Raw genomic sequence first — 22,671 nt, 5'->3', positions numbered from 1 at the left:
GACACCCCCAACCCCCTTCCCTGTACCTTTCTGTAGTTGGCCGGACAGACGGGAGCCAAACCCGCCTGTCCGGCAGGCAGCCAACGACGGAATGAGGCCGGATTGGCCCATCCGTCCCAAAGCTCCGCCTACTGGTGGGGCCTAAGGCGCCTGGGCCAATCAGAATAGGCCCGGGAGCCTTAGGTCCCTCCTGGGGGCGGGGCCTGAGGCACATGGGCCCAACCCGACCATGTGCCTCAGGCCCTGCCCCCAGGAGGGACCTAAGGCTCCCGGGCCTATTCTGATTGGCCCAGGCGCCTTAGGCCCCACCAGTAGGCGGAGCTTTGGGACGGATGGGCCAATCCGGCCTCATTCCGTCGATGGCTACCTGCCGGACAGGCGGGTTTGGCTCCCGTCTGTCCGGCCAACTACAGAAAGGTACGGGGAAGGGGGTTGGGGGTGTCGTGGGGGTCGGCCAGGGGGGTCGCGGGTCGGCTGGGGGGGCGGTCGGAGGTTCTTGGGGGGGGGCGGTCGTTGGGGGGAGGGGGGGTTTGCGTCGAGGGCAGGAGGGCCTGGGATCCCTCCTGCCCGTAATGTAGTGCAGGGTGGGGTTAGGGGGTCGCCGTGGCCAGGAGGACTTGGGCTCCCTCCTGGCCCGATATTGTCGGGGAGTTGGGGAATCGGCGGGGCAAGAGGGCTTGGGCTCCCTTTTGCCCCGATCGTGTCGGGGAGTCGGGGGGGCAAGAGGGCTTGAGCTCCCTTTTGCCCCGATCGTGTCGGGGAGTCGGGGGGGCAAGAGGGCTTGAGCTCCCTCTTGCCCCGATCGTGTCAGGGAGTCGGGGGGGGCAAGAGAGCTTGAGCTCCCTCTTGCCCCGATCGTGTCGGGGAGTCGGGGGGGCAAGAGGGCTTGAGCTCCCTCTTGCCCCGATCGTGTCGGGGGTGCCAGGGACCACACGGAGTCACCCACCGTACCACCCGATTCGGGTAAGCGCAGGTATCGGTGGGTGGCTTATTTGCGGGGGGGGTGCCTTATTTTACATTTTTTTCTAAAAAGGGGGGGCTGTCTTATTTGATGGCCCTGCCTTATCATCGGGGAAACACGGTAGAAAAAAAAAAAAAATGAACAGTTAAGTCCCAGTTTTTGCCGCTGAGACTCTGCCCTCTCACTGTAAAATTAGACTCTACTTAGTCTGTCTTTAAATTTAAAAAATGTGTGTTGTTTTAAAAAACAATTATGTTTTTAGATGTATCTAAATAAAAATAATAACCAAAAATTTATCTTTTTTTATGTCATCTTAGCATATTTTATGCTACAGAACGAATTATTTTTTTTAACATGTATTGTTATGGGAAAACGCGTTTCACATAACGAACTTTTCGCATAACAAACTTGCTCCTGGAACGAACTGTGTGAGGCACCACTGTATTCTGAAAACTTGTTGAATTAGCATGAGTATCAAGTTCTTTTATACTACTTTAACTTCAGTCACACTTTACTGTCCTCTAGAAGCTGTCATCTTAACAGGTTACCTTCTTTGTTTAATTGTTAAATTGGCCCTGTCATGACTCCATTCAGTGTTCTTTTACTACTGCCAGATAGAAATAAATTAAAAATCTGAACTTGCTAGGAAAGAATATAACAAAAATAAACTTTTTAATTTTCGGCATATTTTCAGTTTTTTATACTTTGAAAAATCTGCATAAACAATCTTCCTTAACTGATACTGGTGGTCTAATGATATAAAACCCCTATGTGGAAAGGCCAAAGAGATACCTATTTAGTCCCCTATTTTATAAAGGCAACATTGGTACATATAAAATACGTGTATGCATCACCAACTTTACCCTGGATAATATGTATGCATGCCATGCATTTAAGTATGCACAAGTCTGTATGTGCACATACATAGTGGAGTCCATACAATTTTACTGAACTGACTTTACTTGCAGAAAAACCTTTCTAAAATTACCATTAACCCTCCAGATTCTATAAAGGTCACCCAAAATAATTAATGGACTCCAATAATTTAATTATTGGAGCAAACAAGCACTTAATTGGCACTAATTATGATCTGGGAGCTGATCTGGCTATACATTATTCTATAACAAATGGGTGCTTAAATTGGATCACACACAACTCAAAATTGGTCATGGACACAGGAGTGTCACTGGTGGATCAGGGGCATTAACAAAAGATGTACGCAGTGTTACAGAACAGCAGGAATCTGCACATAATTTGCATACCAGAATTTACACCAGGCTTCAGCTAGTTTAAGTCCTCACGCCCAAAAATGAGTGTTGATTTTGGCATTCAATGCTATTCTCTAAAGAGTGCTCATCCCAAAGCACCCTTTGTTAAGTGCGGAATTTTATCAGTGCCAAATTTTCAACACCATTTATAGAATCTAGCCCAAAATGCCCACCATTTTATAGTGCAGAGTTATTTTTCTTTATTCATATATCAATATATTAAGGGCATACTTACTCATAGATGTTTTTTAAAGGTGCGGTTAAAATTGCCAATACAATAAGCAGATTGTTACAATGGTTATGTATTTTGAAGATTTTAGTATCTAGGTCCCACAATGGATTTGACAGTTCCTTTACAGAGCTGCACACTGACCAAAGCAAATCTTCAACACAGAGCAGAATCGCTGTAACATCAGTTCTGTTGAGCAAACAGAATGCAAAACATATCAGAAATGCATTTGGCTCTTACTAATTTTATTTCAAAACCTAATCCAATCTTTACTTTTGTTTTTGTTACGAGAAGCCCAATTTTGTATAGGAATTCTAGGCCAGCAAATGAACATTTAAGTCCATATTTGCACTGTGATGGTACTTATTTATTTATTGGGATTTATTAACTGCCTTTATGAAGACAGTCACCCAAAGTGGTATTATATGAAAAAGCAGGGCCTTTCCTCTGCTGCATCGGAAGTGATGTGGCAGAGAAAAGGCCCTGCCGGGGCTTGCCAATAGCTGCCTATTTACTGCCACTTTCTCTGCTCTTGGTTGCTGCTACATCATTGGGTGAGTGAGGGAGGAAGGAGGTTGTCAGGATCGGCTCTTCTGCTGTCTTCTCCCAGGCAGAGATCCCAACAAGTGGGAACTCTTGGCACCAAGCCTCTGACCAAATATTTAGAAAAAAAAATTCCTGAAAATAATAAAACCACAGAGCAGAGCAGAAACACTTCTGAGCAACTTGCTTGCAGAAAAAATGAGAGTGCAGGAGCATCTCCCTGGGAAGGAGATGCAGTTCAAAAGATGACTGACAGCATTCTGCAAGCAACTTGCAGGTTCAGATGCAAAACCCTAGCACTCACGACCACTAGACATATTTGGAAAGAAGTTTATGAAATTATCCTTAACAAGTACATTATTGTCTAAGAAATACAAATTTCTTATGATTTTAATACAAAATATGTTGAAATATAAGTACAGTCAAACCTTGGTTTGCAAGCATAATTCGTTACAGAAGCATGTTTGTAATCCAAAGCACTCGTATATCAAAGCAAATTTCTCCATAGGAAATAATGGAAACTCGGACGATTCATTCCACAACCCCAAAATTTTAATACAAAATACTATAAGTACTTGTATTGCAAGACCTTGCCCATTTAGAACACTACTCTCATTTAGTCACTACACTCCTGCAGTGTCAGAGAGAGAAGAACCATTGGCTCAGTTGTGATGATGTGATGCATGTATACTGTATGTACTCGAATTGCAAGACTTTGCTTGTTTAGAACAGACACTACACTCTTGCAGTGTCATAGAGAGAAGAACCATCGGCTCAGTTGTGATGTGTGTATACTGTATGTATTTGTATTGCAAGACATTGCTTGTATATCAAGTTAAAATTTAATAAAATGTTTTGCTTGTCTTGCAAAACTCTTGCAAACCAAGTTACTTGTAATCCAAGGTTTTACTGTATATAGGATCTTCTTCTTTAAAGGTTTCAATGTACGTTAAGAGTAAAATAAGCTTCTTTAAAAAACAAGGCTCAGGTAGTACATAAAAACAAATGTGACTGAGAGGCTTAAATTCTTTCAAGGAGATTTACCTACCTTATCTGTGAGATTCTTTTATAACTGGGACTGGCCTGAGAATATCGAGAGACGAGAAAAGCCAACGATTTCTCCAATACTTCTGTCAAAATCTCCTGAGCCATCTTTGTGGGAAGAACATTCCACAAATCGTGACGGAGAGCGGAACAGAAATAGTGCCACATTTGAATAGAGAATGAGCATCTTTCCCCCTGGCAAAAAATATCATACATTTAAAAAAATTAAACTTCCTAAATTAGTATAGACAGAAAGGAAGTAAATGGAGAGTTTCAGCTACAAGATGATATGAAAAAGATGCTTGAGAATATGCAAAATATTTGTAATAGAAAAAAAACCCAAAAATCAAAGAAAAAAAGCCTACCAAGTCTTATTTAAAACACAAATAGCCAATCAAAATATCAAATTACAATTATTTAACTAACCTATTCTTAGTCTACACATAAATTAAGTGCCCTTTTACCAAGGTGTATTGAAATCTGGGCTTTCAAAGGGACTTTCTCAAGGGCTAAGGCCAGAGTTAATAGAATTCGCTCGGAGGAAGGAAAGGTGAGTAGTGGAGTCCCTCAGGGTTCGGTGCTGGGGCTGATCCTGTTCAATATGTTTGTGAGTGACATTGCTGAAGGGTTGGAAGGAAAGGTTTGCCTTTTTGCGGATGATACCAAGATTTGTAACAGTGTAGACCAGTGGTTCCCAACCCTATTCTGGAGGACCACCAGGCCAGTCGGATTTTCAAGATAGCCCTAATGAATATGCATGAGAGAGATTTGCATATAATGGAAGTGACAGGTATGCAAATCTCTCTCATGCATATTCATTAGGAATATCTTGAAAACCCGACTGGCCTGGTGGTCCTCCAGGATAGGGTTGGGAACCACTGGTGTAGACACCAAGGAGAGAGTGGAAAACATGAAAAAGGATCTGCAAAAGTTAGAGGAATGAATTCAAGATAACATAAGATAGGCATGTGGGATCACTTAGGGAGAAAAGAAGATAATATGGATGGTGGGGAAGGGCAGACTGGATGGGCCATTGGTGTATTGGCATTGCATTTAGCCAGAGTGATGCCGGGAGTTATCCACGTTGACTAATCGGGGTTCATTGTGATGTGACAAGTAGAGGATAATGTGTGGTGGACCTTACATTTACTATGGGAGTCCCACCATTCTCGGGATGAGGTTGCCTTGCTGGCTATAGATGCTGAGAAAGCCTTTGACAGGGCGAACTGGACATTTTTATGGGCTGTTATGAAAATGTTGTTTATTGTAAGCTTCTATACCGCTACTAATGACTGGGGAGTCAATTCTGAGCAGTGCCCATTCTGAGGTGGGCTTAGGTGCAATTTCTGCTCTTAGATTCAAGCGTTGTACAGCTTATCTAAGAAACACTTTCAAATTAATGGTTCCTATACTAATTTCTTCCCAATAGAAATTAGTACATGGCACATGGTACATGGCAGAGATGCCTACTTTTTCTCTCTTTCTTTTGGATGTGTTTTTTTCAAAAATAATTCAAAAGATATGCACTGAGGGACAAGCAGATCTGTGAAATGGCCATTCTCGAAACAAAAAGACATTTTTCTGTTTTGAAAATGATCAGGTTCACTATTGGATTTTTATGCATGTTCCACAAAACACCCAAACTCGGATTTGGACATTACATCAAAAATGCCCCTCAAAATTTTTAAATAATGGGATTCAGAGGCCCTGATTCTCCAAAAGTGCGTCCCGATTTTAGGCAGCTGTAGACGTCCTACAGCTGTCTAATCAGCCAATCGGGATGCACGTTTTTAAAAAAAAAATGCTCCCCAGGCAGGCTGCCCGGGAGAGGCGTCCTATACTAAACGCCGATTCTGTAACCGGCGTCTTTAGAGAATCAGGTTAAATTAGACGCGGCCACTATACTTATGGCAGCAAGGGATCTCCCTGCTGCAATATGTATAGCGGCCGCGGTTGTTGCGGCCGCCTGTCCCATCACCGACAGGAGAATGCCTAACTCCTCCTGTCGGAACCCCGAGCCCCCTCCCCCCCCAAACTTGTAATCGCCGACAGGAGGATGCCCAACTCCTCCTGTCGGAACCCCGGACCCCCCTCCCCCCAAACTCGTAATCGCCGACAGGAGGATGCCCAACTCCTCCTGTCGGAACCCCTCCCCCCTCCCCCCCAAACTCGTAATCGCCGACAGGAGGATGCCCAACTCCTCCTGTCGGAACCCCGGACCCCCCTCCCCCCCAAACTCGTAATCGCCGACAGGAGGATGCCCAACTCCTCCTGTCGGAATCCCGGAACCCCCTCCCCCCCAAACTCATAATCGCCGACAGGAGGATGCCCAACTCCTCCTGTCGGAACCACGGAACCCCCTCCCCCCAAACTCGTAATCGCCGACAGGAGGATGCCCAATTCCTCCTGCCGGAAAGCCCAACGACCCCCCGCCCCAACTAATCTCCCTCCCCCAACTAACCTTTCAATGTTGGTCAGCTGGACGGGTCTTGCTGCCGTCCAGCCGACGGGTCTGCCTCATGGAAATCAGACGGCACGCCCCTTCCCGGCCCATCCCCGCTAAATCTAAGGCCTGATTGGCCCAGGCTAGGCACCTTGGCCAATCAGGCCTTATGATTAGTGGGGATGGGCGGACCCGCTATGCCTAAGGCCTGATTGGTCCAGGCTTCTACAGCCTGGGCCAATCAGGCCTTAGATTTAGCGGGGATGGGCCGGGAAGGGGCGTGCCATCTCATTTCCACGAGGCAGACCCGTCTGTCACTAATATACCTGAAGAAGGATTTGTCCCCCTTTTTAATGTTTTTTGCCAGAATTTCTTCCACTCAAAGTTTTGCCTCCCTAACTGCCATTTTGACCGCTGTAGACCTGGTCCTATATTCTAGAAGAATATTCAGAGCTATGCACAAATTTATTCTCAAACTCAGCCATGAAGAGACATGCCACAGAGGGAGCTTATGTTGCTCCCATGGCTACTCTCTTTAATTGTAGGAAGTATTGATCTTCATATGAAAAGTAATTATTCCCAATGATCCAGTTTATTGCCCACTGCGGCAGTTTTAGATAAGTAACATTCTATCACCTCCATAGCAGCTTCTTGTGGTATGCTGGTATATAGAGAAGTAATGTCTAGCGTAACTAGAAATAAATTCTCTCCGGTAGTTGTTGGAATTGCTAGTCCTTGAATTTGATTTAATAAGTCCATAGAATCCCTAATGTAAGAACGAATCTTGGGTACATTTGGTTGTAGGAAAAAGTCAATAAATTGAGACAAAGGTTCCGATACAGATCCACGGCAAGACACAATGGGTCTGCCGGGAGGATGACTATGAGACTTATGTATTTTAGGAAGAAATGTAATCGTCGGGATAGATGAAGCAGCCCAAGTGAAACACAATCGGTGTAGAGGAAGAAAGAGTGAAGACTGAGTTTTTGTATTGGGATTGATTTATTTAATAGCACCATGATTTCTTTTGGAACACTTTTTGAATGAGAACACTGGGAATGACACAATTTGAATTCAAACCAGCAAAGTTGAATTGACTTGAACACTTCAAGCTCAGCGTACCCTAGACCATAAGATGATTTGGACTTACCTCTTGAGCTAAGTACCTCCTTCACACAATAATTACTTGAAAATATCAATCTTGAGTTTATTAGATTAACATCATCATTTCTAGTCACATGTGAGGTAGGCAGGTAGGAGGTGCGATGATGTCTGGATAGAACATTGTTGCTTTATAACACTGCTGTGTTTGAATGATGTTTTAAACTGAGCACTCACATTTACAAAACACAAAAGATTATATCTGTTTATAGGGAAGTTTTTAAAATATTTTATTAGTATTGAATTCTTCAACATTTTTAACCATGTAATCACATGGGAATGTTTATGCCTATCACTACAATTAAAACTAAGGGTTCCTTTTATCAAGCCACGCTAGTAGTTTAATGAGCGTAATAGCGCGTGCTACACCGCCGGCCGTGCTAGCCGCTACCGCCTCCTCTTGAGCAGGCGGTAATTTTTGGCCAGCGCAGGGGTTAACACATGATGAAAAGTCACACGCATTAACCCCGCTAGCGCGGCTTGATAAAAGGAGCCCTAAGTGTGATCTGGTTCCATTGTTTTTTAAATGGCTGACCCAAAACTGAATTATTTGGAGGAAGAAACAATTAATAAGCAGTTATGTACAAAAATGAATTTTATATTTTTAATTAGTTTAGAAGACAAGAAGCAATAAAGCATGCCTATGTAAAAAAGATAGTGATCATCATACCTCATAAAAAGCTTGGCAGTCATTCCAGTGGTGGCTCTCTGCATCCTGTAGAATGGTTGTAGAACACATTCTGATGGAGTAGTTTATAACTTGATACTTGAGTGTGCTGATGAACTCCTGATATTGCTTGACAGGCACTAGAGATAGGGGCCTGCTCAGAAATAATGAGCAAAGAGAGAATGATTTAAGGTCTATACAGTAGTTTTAGTTCTTTACTTTCAGCTACAAGTTGTTTTGCTTTTTTCCTTCTTTTTCCACTCCCTCTATGTTCTTTTCCCCTCCTGTTGTTGTTCTTCTTCCTATCCTACCCCACCCTATACTCTCTTTTGCCCTTATCCTTTTATTCTTCCCTCCTTGTTGCCTGAACTTCTCACTCAGCCCACTACCCCTTCTTTTACCCCACCTCCCTTTTATCCATCCTGCCCCATCCCTAACTCATTTCTCTTCCCCTTTTATCACTCTAAATTCTGAAACCCCAAACCCATCCCCTCTGTGGCCCTTTTGATTTACATTCTTTTTTTCTAACTATTCCAAGAACCAACCCAACTCTGTACTCACCTCTTTGTGCCCCACTCCCTCCCTTCTCTTGTTCCACTCTTGTTCCCTAAACTCCTCTCACTCCATTACACCTAACCAGACCAAAATAAAACATTGAACCTAGAAGGTCCATTCTTTCCCTACTTCCATGACAATGATAACTTAACCACTCTTTCTTCCTTCAATGACCTGTGGAGATACTGTAGCTGTAAAGGTGAAGTGGGGGGAAGGAGGTGGAGAAGACAGAAAACTAAAAGAGAAATGCTGCTTCCTGTTGCTTCTTGGATTCAGGTTGCTTAGGGCAGGGTTTCTCAACCTGCGATATGCGAACCCTAGGGGGTAAGCGGACCATCTGTTGGGGATACTTGGGCTGACCGCCGATTCCTCCCTGCCACCCCTCCTGCCCCTCACTGCCATTTAATTATCCCCGATTCCTCCCTGCTACCCGCCGCCGCCATTTAATTAACCCCCACCACTACCGCAACTCCAGGAAGGAAAGGGCTAGGCGCATGCAACGATTGCATGCCGCCGGCCCACAAGCCTTCTCTCCAATGTCAGAATTGATGTCGGGGGGAAGACTTGTGGGCCGGCAGTATGCAATCACTGCACGCGCCTGGCCCTTCCCTTCCCGGAGTTGCAGCAGTGGCAGGGGATAAGTAAATTGCAGCAGTAGTGGACTGGGAGGAGGAATCGGCAGCGGGTTGGCTTGGGGGCAGGCAGGCATCAGTGCGGGTTGGCTTTGGGGGAGGGAAGGAGGGGGTGGGACAAAGGCTGGAAGGCAGGGAGGGGGCACGAACTTGGAACATAGGAAAGAGGGAGGGAGGAAGGGGGCACTAGCTTGGGACATAGGAAGGAGGGAGGGAGGAAATAAAAAGGGGCAATTGTTGGGCCAGAGTGTGTGAGTGAGAGGGATAGAGATGGTGCACATGGGGAAAGGTAGAGGAAAATTGGACATAGAGAGGAGTGAGGTAGAGATGCATGGTGAATAGAAGGATGAGAGGGAGAAATGTTGGATATGGTGGTGGAGAGGGAACAGAGTGATAGATTGAAGGGGATGTAAGGGGGGGAATGTTGGGCATAGTGATGGAGGGAGAGATGTGGCATGGTGTTGGAGAAGAGTGATAAAAGGAGAAATGGGCAGTAGTGAAAATTGATCTGGGGATGAGAGAAGAAGTAAAGTTAGACTCATGGAGGGACAGAGAGATATATGTTGGTTGGGGAATGGAATGAGGTCTGGAGGAGAGGAAGCATGCAGGAGACAAAAAGAAAAAAATATTGTATGCACAGTTAGAAGGAAGTGCAACCAAAGACTCATGAAATCACCAGACAACAAAGGTAGGAAAAATTATTTCATTTTCAATTTAGTGATCAAAATGTGTCTATATTTTGCACTATATTTGTCTATTTTTCTATAGTTGTTCCTAAGGTGACATTGCATATTTTAAAGTCATCTGCCTTGACATCTTTGAAAACCTCCCGAATATAAATGATAATTAACATTTTCTCTGTATACAGTTTGCTTTGTATTTTTTTAGCTTTGTGGTTACCATTATATATTAATAAGATTATATTATGTGTATATGAAAAATGGATGGAAGAAAATGCATTACAATTAGTATTATTATTATGGGGGTGGAGTCAGGGGTGGAGTTTGGGTGGGTCTGGGCAGAGTTTCGGTAGGTTTAGGGCGGAGTTTGGGCAGGGTTACTTAGTTGGTATTTGTTAGGTTTAGGAGGTACTTGGCTTTAAAAGGGTTGAGAAAGACTGGCTTAGGGTAGTCAATGTTTAAAAAAACAAAACACAACCTGTCATGCATATGTTTGGCCCCTTCCCCATCCCCCATTCTATCCCCTACCATGCCCTCCAAAATACCTGCAGCTAGTGCAGCAGTACAGGATTCATGATTACAGTTATGACATAATAACATTCCTTTATACATATTAGCCAATACCTCTCTACCTTCTAAATTTGCAAATTCTCCTGTCATTTCAGCAACAATTTTCTCTTTTATGCAATTATGTAAGATTCTTCCAGTGCCGTCAGAAACATTTTAAGCTATTGTTATTTGGAATAATTCATCTATTCTAATTGATAAATACTCGAAAGATTGGCCTATGGAAAGAGTGTAATATTTGTTTTTTGAGTCAATTGATGAGAAATAGCTAATTGAAAACCTTTCCTCACTTGCAAGAAAATTACAAAGTATCAGAATCACAATTTTTCAGCTGTGTTTAAAATTTGTTAACTTTAAATTTTAAAATGTTGCAAGATGTTTGTCCTGAATATTTTAATAATTTTATTTCTTTCTTTAATCTGTTGTTTAATCAGTATAAGCTCTGACGCTCATAGAATTCCTATGTCAGAGCTTTTACCACTGTGGCCGGCGATAAAAAAGCTTAGCACAGCTTTATAAAAGGAAGGGGTTAATGGGCAAAATCTGCTTAAAATAGCTTCTATAATTGAAAACAAATTGGGCAATAGGCACCTACCTGAATCTATATAAGGAAGGCACCTATCGCATGGTACTTGGCAGCGCCTAATGCCTAAGCGGGCATTTTTATGGGCAAAGTGTGACTTAGGAACTACTAAGCGTGATTCTCCCAAAAACTTAGGTGCCAGAAATGTAGGCCTTTAAAACCCTGGCCTACATTTCTGATGCCTAAGTTTTTACATAGGCGCCGCTAGCCGTGATTCTATTAACGGTGCCTAAGTGTGATTGACACGTAGCTGGCACCATTTTTCTAAGCGCCAGTCGATTTAGGCACTGTTTACAGAATCTGGGCCTTATTTTCTTATGATACAGTTCTCAGATCCACTCCCAACCCCCTGCCCTCTCCATCCTCATCCCAAACAGAAACAGTTTGCAACAAACAGTATCAGATTACGTGTTCAATAATTGATTCTTTGCTCCTGGAAACAGCAAGTACCAAAAGGTATTCTAAGTCTCCCCTGAAGAGTCTATAGCATAGCTCTAACCTGCATCCATTCTAGTTTTAGCAAAGAAATCATCTGTAGCCTCCACTGGTGTCATGAAGGAGGCTTGGCATCAAGCCAACTTAATAGTATAACTGCTGTATTTTCCTCCATAGAACTACATGCTTCAAAAAGAACCTGAAACCCTTGGAGCAGGAGATTAAATGGAGACATCATCAAATAGGATCAATCAGTTCATTTTCACTCCACAAGTCCAAAGGGTAGAGATGTAATTGAGCAACTGCTTCCAGAAATTATAAATAGAAGGGCATACCCAAAACATATGGCCTAGAGTAGCCGTGGCAGAGTGGAATTTCAAACATGTCCCTGTAACAGATGGATCCATAAGCCTAGCACACTGGGGAGATATATACTGTATAACCGCAATGCAAACTTGTATAGTAGCTGCCAGTGTTACATTATTGGTCACAGAACGAAATCCAAGGACAAAAGCTTTGCAAATCTACACAGTAAGGTCAATGGCAAGATCCTTATTCCAAGCATCTGTATATTTGTGATAATCAAGTTCTGTTGTGGTATACAGGAGATATTTATGATGATATCATAATGAAACTATGTTGTGCTCCCAAAGTATAGAGAGAAGTCAATTCCTCTTCCACGTCCTCACTTAAGTCCTCCCAAGGGAGACTAGCAACATAATGTTTTAGCTGCAGATATGAGAGGACATCCTTATCAGTAAGCAAATATTCTTGGGTATTTTAAATTACCATCTTAAATTTACAATCTTTCATAAAACAAAACATTCTCCACAGATTGAGTGAAGCAGAAGATACAAAATCACAAAGAAAATCTTTTGTACAAACTCTCTATATCCTAGGAGAATTAAAGAAATTAAGAAAAATGGGAGGAGTACTGTCAATCAAACAAGATGTCAATCAAGGAAACCTTAAAGAAAAGACCTAACAATTAGTCTTATCTGAATAAACTCTGTGTGTATATATATATATATATATATACATACACACACACACACACACACACACACACAAAAGATACAGACTTGGCTCATTCCTAAGTTTGAATTAAGCTTTCTTTTGTTTAGGGTCTTGATAAATACAATCTTTTCCCTGAAACTTCACCAAACAACATCTGGGGAACTTCAAGAAAAAAGTCATACCCAAGGACAAAGCTCTAGGTCTCAATTTAAGAAATTATCTATGGATCACCTGAGTTCTCAGAGAGACATCAGGAAAACATTTATAGGAGAACTATGAAAATGACCCAATCTTTTTCTGAAGAAACTAATCAAACCTTTATCTCAGGGACGGTCCTGAAATGGTTTACTGACTTCCTACAAAATCAAGAGTACATGGTCAAAAAGGATGGATATACTCTTGCCCCTGGAAGGCTTTCTGTGCTGTCCCGAAAGGATCTCCGCTATCCCCAAATCTGTTTAATATATTCATGAGCTCACTAGGGAACATCAAGCTGGAAGATGAAACAATTCTAGCCTATGCTGATGACATTCTCCTTCTCATTTCCATAACCTGCAATCATCCAAACATCTCTGAAATAATCTCAAACAATATAGCAAAAGTCCAAACCTGGGCAACCACCAACAAACTAAAACTTAATGCCACCAAAACCAAAGCCATATGCTTTCACACCAAGCAACAAAACATCGTGACAAACGTCATCCTTCAATGTGGCACCACCCTCACAATGGAAAAATCCATTAAAGTCCTTAGCTGTATAATGGATGACACCCTCACGATGGAACCACAAATCTCAAATCTTTGGGTTTTTTTTAAATTCTTTTGTTCTTTCAAATCTTTGGAAAAAGACTATCTACACAATGAAACAATTACGACTCACTAGGCCATACTTTCATCCATAGTACTTTGCATTGATCGTCCAGATGATGGTCCTGCCTCAGCTGGACTATTGCATTTCTGTCTACTCGGGCATCAACACCACACTAATCCACAAACTTCAACTCATCCAGAACACAGCATTATGACTGATTTTCAGCCTAAAGAAATATGATTTGATCTCGACCTTCCTCAAACAACTACACTGGCTTCCAATATCATCCCAAATAAACTTCAAAACATTATGTATCCTACAAAACATATTACATGGAAACTCGGCTGCTCCCCTTATACAGATATTCTCAGCGACCTGGTCCACATCCAGAAGAATCCTTAACAGAATTCAACTGAACCTACCGCCCATATGGAACCTTCAATACAAGCAAATTTTCAACTCCATGATAACCTATCTGAGAGTAAAAACCTGGAATGATCTCCCAGAAACTATCAGAAAGGAGGGCAACTACTCCTTCTTCCGAAAAAAACCTGAAAACTTACCTCTTTGACAATTAATTAATATCTGCCTTTTCTCTTTTCCTCTTATTTGTTCCCTTCCCCTTTCCTCCCTGTTTACTCATCAGTTGCCTAGAGCTTGTATAGGCTTGTGCGACTCACAAATAGAAGATTAGATTAGATCTCTATCTTCAATACAAAAAAAGGTAACCAACAAAGGTACCTCTTAATGTAGAGTTACCATATGGCTCCAGCAAAAAGAAGATGGATTGAGATATTCGGGTTTTACTTCCATTGAAAGCAATGGAAATAAGGACAGATAGAGAGACATCTGAGTTTTATTTACACTGAAAGTAATAGAAGTAAAACCCAGATGTCTCAATCTGTCCTTCTTTTTCTAGAGTCATACGGTAACCCTTTCTTAATGTAGTCTCTTTAATAAATGTTTCTAGCATAGTAGTCAAATACATATATCATATCTTCCACCTCTCCTCCTGAAATATTCTTTAAAGAAGAAATATAAAATGCTTTAGAAATCTGTGGGAGTGGTGAAAAGTCCAGAGACAGAATTTCTACCATATACTGCTTCAACATTTCTTTAGGAGAAATTAACCTATTGTAAGGAAAATTTTAAAAAAATGACAATGATTACACAGGTCAACGCATTTTCATCAGAGTTAATGTGTGGGTTTTATAGTATTTTTCATGCTGATTTCAAATCTGTGTTTAGTTTTTCACTAGCACATCACATTTTTGTAACAAGGCTCATTATACATAATTATAAACGTTAATTGGGTGATATATCATGCGTTTATATGATAAACGTATAGCTAGGGTTAACGACAGTTGTCTTTGTTTTTTATGCTGCAGACGGTGATTAATATCAGTCTTTATCATGCCAAGACTCTGTACTAATCATCCAAATAGTTTCTGTTACGTTTGTGGTTCATTCACGATTAAAGCACGACGTTGCCCAATTACCGTAGATCTGAAGAAGGTATACAAATTGTACTTTGGCTGTCCACTGGGTGACCCGGATAAGTCTTGGGCTCCACATATCATTTGTACCAGTTCATATCATTTGTACGGACTTCATGACTGGCTCAATCGACGAAAGGCAGCGATGTCATTTGCAATCCCAATGATATGGAGGGAACCGCGAGACCATATTAAAGATTGCTTCTTTTGCCTTGTGAACACAAGAGGATTCTCAGCTAAAACTAAGCACAAAATTATATATCCTATTCTGGATTCTGCTATTAGGCTTGTTCCCCATGATAACTCACTGCCTGTCCCTGTACCTCCACAAGATGGACTTGCTTCTGTGGAACATGATGAGGAATGTAATGATGATGCAGCAGCTGGTCACAATCCAGAATTATCTGATCCTGATGATGTGAATGATAAAGATTCAGAACCAGAGACCTTTGGAGGAGTGTGTGGCGCAGTGGTTGGATCTACAGCCTCAGCACCCTGGGGTTATGGGTTCAAACCCCGCGCTGCTCCTTGTGACCTTGGGCAAGTCACTTAATCCTCCATAGCCCCAGGTACGTTAGATAGATTGTGAGCCCACCGGGACAGATAGGGAAAATGCTTGAGTACCTGATTGTAAAACCGCTTAGAAAACTTTGATAGGCGGTATATAAAATCCTAATAAACTTAACTTAACTTAACCTTTACACAAGCTGAGCTCAATGATTTTATTTGTGATCTAAATCTTTCAAAAGAAAAAGCAGAACTTCTTGCTTCAAGGCTTAAGCAAAAGCACTTGCTTGCAAAAGATTCTAATATAACTCATTACAGAAAAAGGAATCATAACTTAACAACATTCTTCACTGTAAATGGCTCATTGTGCTTTTGTCATGACATCAACGGGCTCTTCAACAGTTTGTCTCTTCATTGATAATTCACAGAGAAGCTTGAAGGCAGTTGTTACTGCACAACGGAAATTGGCAATTTAATCTCAATTCTAATTTTAACCTCAAGTTTAATTGGATATAAATTGAATAAATATTATTTTGATTAAACTACATGTCTGTGTATGAGTTGCTGGCATAGAATATCTTGTATGTTGGGATGCGAAACGCAACCCGTGTACTAACCTCATAAAATATTTCTTCCACCTCTTCATATCAAGCTGGGGTTGATGAAGAACCTGGTAAAAGCCATGGGTAAAGCAAACTCGCCAGGTTTTCAATATCTTGTTAAGAAATTTCCAAAACTCAGCACTGAAAAACTGTAGGAATTGATATTTATAGGCCCACAGATCAAAACCGTTATGCAGAATGAAGATTTTAAGCAATCACTCTCAGCAGCTCAGCTTGAAGCTTGGGAGGCATTCAAGTGGTTAGTGGAAAACTTTCTGGGCAGCCATAAGTCTCTTTCATACAAGGAAGGCATTCAGAATCTCCTTGACTCATATCAGAAACTTGGATGTCGCGTGTCATTAAAAATACACTTTTTGCACTAACATCTTGACTTTTTTCTGCAAAATCTTGATATGGCGAGTGACGATAAGGAGAATGTTTTCATCAGGACATTCAATTAATGGAGCATTGCTACCAAGGTTTCTGGAATGAGAGTATGATGGCCGACTACTGCTGGATGTTGTGCTGTGACAATCCAGACACAACTCTCAAAAAATCATACTCTAAGCATTTTTGAAGAAATATTGGTTGCTAAGTGACACAGTCCAGTATAATCATGCCATGCAGTGTGCTTATTTGACTTTGGGCCGAAGATATTGCAACATTTCTTTAAGTTGATGCTGCAATTCTTAAAACCCTACATGCTAAAATGCTATAAACTAACATTAGTGACCATACATCAAACTTGTTCCCTTTTCGAAACAGGTCGTAAAGATTGTCCACTAGATCCTCAGGTGCACCACTCCACGTTCAATTCAATTTCATAAAGTTAAGCTTAATGTGCATTGTCTTCACCAGATCCAATTTTATAAATACATTTGTTAATCTATGTTTAACTTTATAAATATATTATTATACTAGTATTTTAGCCCGTTACATTAACGGGTGCTAGAATATATGTCTGTCTGTCTTTATTTCTGTCTCTCTCTCTGTCCCGCTGTCTTTCTTTCTGTCTGTGTCTCTCCCTGGCCCCCTTTGTCTGTCTTTCTGTGTCTCTCCCTGTCCCTGTGTCTTTCTTCTTTTCTTTCTGCCTCCCTTCCTCCCGCTGGTGGTAGAATATATGTCTGTCTTTCTTTCTGTTTCTCTCCCTACTGGACCACACAGGTGGGAGTGCGCATGCGCGTCTTAGGGTTTTATTATATTAGATGGATTTAATTTTTTAAACTTTAACTTATCTTTCAGTTCGTGGTCTCTCTTTCTTAGGAACTTCCTTTTGTCAACATGTTTCGCTGAAAAGAGCTTTTTCAAGGCCGGGTCCCTAATAGTTATATGCCATCTATCTAGACCACGCTTCTCAATGAATCAAGTTCTTTGATAACTATTTATTTGATAAAGATGATAAGAATGTATTGCAGAAAGAGTGACTTGAATTGCCATGCTGTAAATCAGGGGTGTCCAACCTTTTGGCTTCACTGAGCCGCATTGGCTGAAAAAAATGTTTCTGGGGCCGCACAAACTTTCAAACGCTGCAGCAAGACACAGGAGGGAGCCGGCAAGATGGTAAACACCCGGGGGCAGCAGAGGAAAACACTGCATCGCCCTCGACCAGGGCTGCACAAAATATTTCACAGGGCCGCAAGCAGCCCTCGGGCTGCAGGTTGGACACCCCTGCTGTAAATGATTTAACTGATTTAACTTCTAAAGCAGCACTGTTAAACACTGAATCTGTGTTGGGTTGAACAAGGAACTTAGAACTGCAGAACATCGGGGGAGGTTTATGCGAGAAGGATTATGCATAACAATTTGGAGGCATTGAGGAAGTATCTTAGGAGGAGATAAGTTTGTACAGCTGTGTATTTACATCAAGGAAGGGCTTCATATGGTAGCCTTTGAATGTTTGGGACAGAAGCAATTTGGCTGATACAATAGAGAGACATTCACCGTATTTAAGCCAATCAGGGTGCAATATACAAGACTTTTAATGTTTTAATCTATTTTTGAGATAGTGGGCACATGAAATTTGATTATTATACTATATATTTAAATGAAAAAAGTTATTATTAAAGCAATTTGACATAAATGTAAGGATATACATTATATACTTTTAAAAAATGGGGTAATTAATGCTTTAAAGCTATTTGGGAATCAATTTCACCATATAATAGTTATTGAGGATTCTAGATATTTAAAGGAGTGATCAACACATTGCAAGGAAAACTCTCCATTCCAGGCCATTCGAACCTCAGGCAGTAAAGGTAGGGCACTAGAATTAGACAAATCAAGGGTAAAATAAAAAACCAAAAAAGATAATTTACTATAAACAGTAAAGTATAGTAGCTCCAGAGACCTCAGTGGAAGATATGAAGACATGAAACAGGGGTTCCAAAGAGAGCATAAACAATGGAGACAGAGGACTCCCCTGCCATTTGCCTCTAGCAATAGGGATGGACACCATTAACTAGTACGCATGCTTATGGAAAGGAATATAAAACTTGGACAACCTGGAGGAAAAAGCCCTGAAAACCCATATGAGTAAGAGTTAAAAACAAAAATTTCCAGCAGATCTTATCAAAAGCCTTTTCCTTGTCCAGGCTGACAACTAAAGAAGGCAGTCAGCTACGGTTACTTTGACAATATGCCATAGACAAAAGAAGTTTGCATACATTGAGAACCAAATGTCTACCTCTAACAAACCCTACCTACTCATATCCCACCATGTTGGGCAATACAATGGCCAACTTGAATGCCAATATACTGGTCAAATTTTTAAAGTCCATGTTCAATAGGGAAATAGGCCTATAAGAGGCAATTAAATCAGGAGGAAGCTTAGGCTTGAGCAACATTCTCTTATGGTAGAAAGGAGCCCCAGTTGATCACCTCGTTATAGTACGCAAGTAAAGGGCCTGATAGTAAAGTCTGCAAAAATTTGTAGAATTTGCTAGAGAAGACCATCAGGCCCTGTAGCAGAGCCCAGTCTTAGTGACTTAATAGCCTGCTGCAGTTCTTTGCCTGTTAAAGGCTTATTTAATTCTAGTAAAGCTTCTGCCAACAACTTAACAACTTTGGGACACCACTATGTTCTAAATAAGCCAATATGTCTACAGGGAATCAATCCCTCTGCGAATATGATATTTGAAAAAAGTCTGCAGAGAGGTTTGTTATTTCTTCTGGCCAGTTGGTGAGCACCATCCCCCCCCCACCCCAAATGTTGCACAATGCCAAAACCATTCTGGACTCACTCCAAGTTTTTAACCACTTGTGCTAGCACAGTGTTTCTCAACTTCATCAAGCCAAGTACCCCCTAAGCCTAACAAATACCAACTGAGTACCCCCACCCAAGCCCCGTCCAAGCTACACCCCTGACCCCACCCCCATAATAATAGTACTAATTGTAATGCAATTTCTTCCATCCATTTTTCATATACACACAATATAATCTTATTAATACATAATGGTAACCACAAATTTTTTTTAAAAACCCCACAAAGCACACTGTACACAGAGAAAATGTTAATTATCATTTATATTCGTGCTTTTTTCAAAGAAGTCAAGGCAGATCACTTTAAAATATGCAATCAGTAACAACTACAGTATAATCTCGTTATAACGGACTCGCTTATAACGGAACCTCACCTATAGCAGCCAGCCATGCGCCTTTATAAACATGCAGAAAATCATCGCATATAGTAGACTCGCATATAACGGACTTTCGGATATAACGGACAACCAATTTGGTCCCCAGAGCCACTTTTAGCTATAGTTTTGTTCGGCTATAACGGACATGCAGGCTCTGCCTACAAGACACGTGGTGTGCCGGTGATATAGTATCAAAATGCAGCCCAGAAGAAAATGACAGATTATTTTTCTTTCCAGTACAGTACAACATAATGCTTTAGAACATCTTTTAGTATTCTGGTTTTGCAATCATTTCGCGTCATACCAATGTTTTTCTGAATTTTGTTATTGATGTTGCTGATATGCTTGTGCAGTGACTGTTCATTGATTGTACGTTGTTTCAAGTTGACCTAAATAAAATTTTTTAAAAATGCAACTCTTGATATAATGGACTCTGGATACAACGGACTGTTTTTCCAGGTCCCTTGAAGTCCGTTATAACGAGATTATACTGTATAGAAAAATAGACAAATATAGAGCAAAATTTAGACAGCAGATATAAATTCACAAAACTGACATATTTTGATAACTAGGAGTCACGTGATGATATGAGCGAGTGAGGACGTCTCCTCGTTCGCTCCGGGGCAGCCCTGCAAAATCGTGCCTGATTTCTTGCCCCTCTGACTTCCACCGCAGCTTGTAAATTCTCCGAAGCGCATCGCCGTTGCATGGACCGGTATCTCGCCCGGTCGCCCGACTCTATGCCGCCGAAATTCACGAAAAAAGAAAAAGAACGTGCCCGGCCCGTGGACCCTAAAATGGCGGCGAGCCCCGCGACGGCAGTCTCTGGCCTGACTGAATCGGCCCTGAGAGACATCAAAACGGCTTTGGAACAGGTCCTGGGGCCCCAAATGGAGACGCTGACTGCCCGGATCTCCAGCATTGAATCCTTGTTAGCCACAGCTGCAGCCCGCACGACGGAGCTTGAACAGAGGGTGTCAGACCTCGAAGACTCCACTACAACACGGGACTCTGCTATGGACACGCTGCAGGCGCAGGTTAGAGCTCAGGCAGACAAACTCGATGACCTGGAAAACAGGTCTCGTCGCTCTAACCTGCGTCTGATGGGCATCCCCGAGACGCTGCCGGACCGCTCTCTGCCGGAGCGATTGGAGAGCTGGTTTAAGACAGAATTTGATCTGCGCCCTTCGATGGGTCCCCTGCACATTGAGCGGGCACATCGTTTAGGCCTTAGACCTGGCCTGGAGGCGCGCCCGCGCGTGGTGATCCTCAAACTCCTGAATTACCAACACAAGGTTGAATTGCTGCGACAATACAGACTGATGAAAGATACTCTGAAATTTGATGGAAATCCGGTCCGCATTAGCCAGGATTTTTCTGTGGCTCTGCAGGAACGGCGGAGACCCTATTACCCTTTGTGCTCCCGCCTGGTGGACTTGAAGCAGCGTTTCCAATTTACTTACCCGGCTCATCTGAAGATTCAATGTAATGGCCTTTGGAAATCCTTCCAGACCCCGGAGGCCGCAGACGACTACATCAAACAGCTAGCGGTCCCGAATGAGTGACTGGCATGATGGATATGGCTGCGAGTGGTGGCTGACATGGATACTTGGGCTACATTACATTTGAAGACTGCACGCTTCAGGAAGGTTAACTTTGGGGCTGACAATTATTTGTAGGGGCTGTCCCGGGGAGGTCATTTTCTGTGACTCTAGATCTCCTAAATGGGAGGTTTTGGGTGTATTACCAGGGATGTGGGGGTTGGGATTTGTTCTGGGGCAGCAGCGGTGTGGTATATTTTTCCTTACAGTTATATTTTTTCTGTTTGCCAGGTACACATACTGACCAATAGAGGGACGGATTGGGAGTTGAGTGATGGTCCTCGGGGTGAGGCTGGGCGCCCTGGGACTTATGGTTATGGTGGGCATAGATGTTTTTCCAATCGCCCTATCATATATTATGGGTGATCGGAAATTACGCATACTTTCATGGAATGTGTCGGGGATAACTTCGCCGGTTAAGCGTACTAAAATATTGAATCAACTGAAACATCACTCGGCAGATATAGCTTGCCTACAGGAGACCAGGCTGACTGATAGTGAACACTTGAAACTTCGGAGAGGCTGGGTTGGAGAGATATTCTTTGCCTCCTCCCCGGGGAAAAAAGCTGGGGTGGCAATACTATTTCGTAAGGGCTTTTTAGGGGTAATACGGGTCCTACGACGTGACCCTCTGGGCAGGTATTTGTTAGTGAAAGTGGAGGGGCCTAGTGGGACATTTCGATTATTGGTGGGCTATGGTCCGAATAATTATCAGCATGCATTTTTCCAGAATTTGGTGAATATATGTGTGCAGGATCAGGATGGCCCTTTACTATTGGTGGGTGATCTGAATCAAGTACATAATTCGGCTATGGATCGCTCAGGGTTCGCCGGTGGGAAGGGGGAGAGTCAGGCCAGGGGCATTCCATACCTGTGTCGAGCTCTGGGGTTGGTGGACCCCTGGAGATTGCTCCATCCGACCGAACGGGATTATACACACCAATCCAGAGCACATGGCTCCTTTTCCAGAATTGACTACATACTGCTTTCAGAGGCATTGTTTCCTAAAGTCACTGAGGCCACAATAGGTCCCCTAGAAATATCGGATCATAATATGATTTGGCTTGACGTAACATTGGGGGGTCCTGCAGGTCCTGGGTCAGGTTGGCGTTTTCCCTCTTACTTGCATACTGATACACACTTCACCTCATATTTGCTGGAAAAGTGGGAGACCTACTGTACACATAATGCCCAACACATACACCAGCCAACTTTGTTTTGGGATGCGGCTAA

The 22,671-nt window shown here is 42.3% G+C and overlaps 1 protein-coding gene across 8 annotated transcripts in view; it reads right to left on the bottom strand.

The window, feature by feature from the left end:
* The window catches only part of KIAA0825 (KIAA0825 ortholog), a 500,428-nt gene that overhangs the window by 381,588 nt on the left and 96,169 nt on the right, over nucleotides 1-22,671 (bottom strand). For all 8 annotated transcript variants that reach the window (XM_033917989.1, XM_033917815.1, XM_033918166.1 and 5 more), the window contains 3 exons: nucleotides 8,320-8,470; nucleotides 4,050-4,240; nucleotides 2,465-2,647 (listed from right to left, as the gene is read on the bottom strand). In XM_033917989.1, coding sequence (XP_033773880.1) covers nucleotides 2,465-2,647; nucleotides 4,050-4,240; nucleotides 8,320-8,470 — 525 coding nt within the window. The remainder of the gene's footprint in view (nucleotides 1-2,464; nucleotides 2,648-4,049; nucleotides 4,241-8,319; nucleotides 8,471-22,671) is intronic.

The sequence above is a fragment of the Geotrypetes seraphini genome, chromosome 1 (genome assembly GCF_902459505.1).
Source record: "Geotrypetes seraphini chromosome 1, aGeoSer1.1, whole genome shotgun sequence".
In the NCBI taxonomy this organism is placed as follows: domain Eukaryota; kingdom Metazoa; phylum Chordata; class Amphibia; order Gymnophiona; family Dermophiidae; genus Geotrypetes; species Geotrypetes seraphini.
Note: the sequence above shows the minus strand (reverse complement) of the source record. Positions and strands in the feature narration are given on the sequence as shown.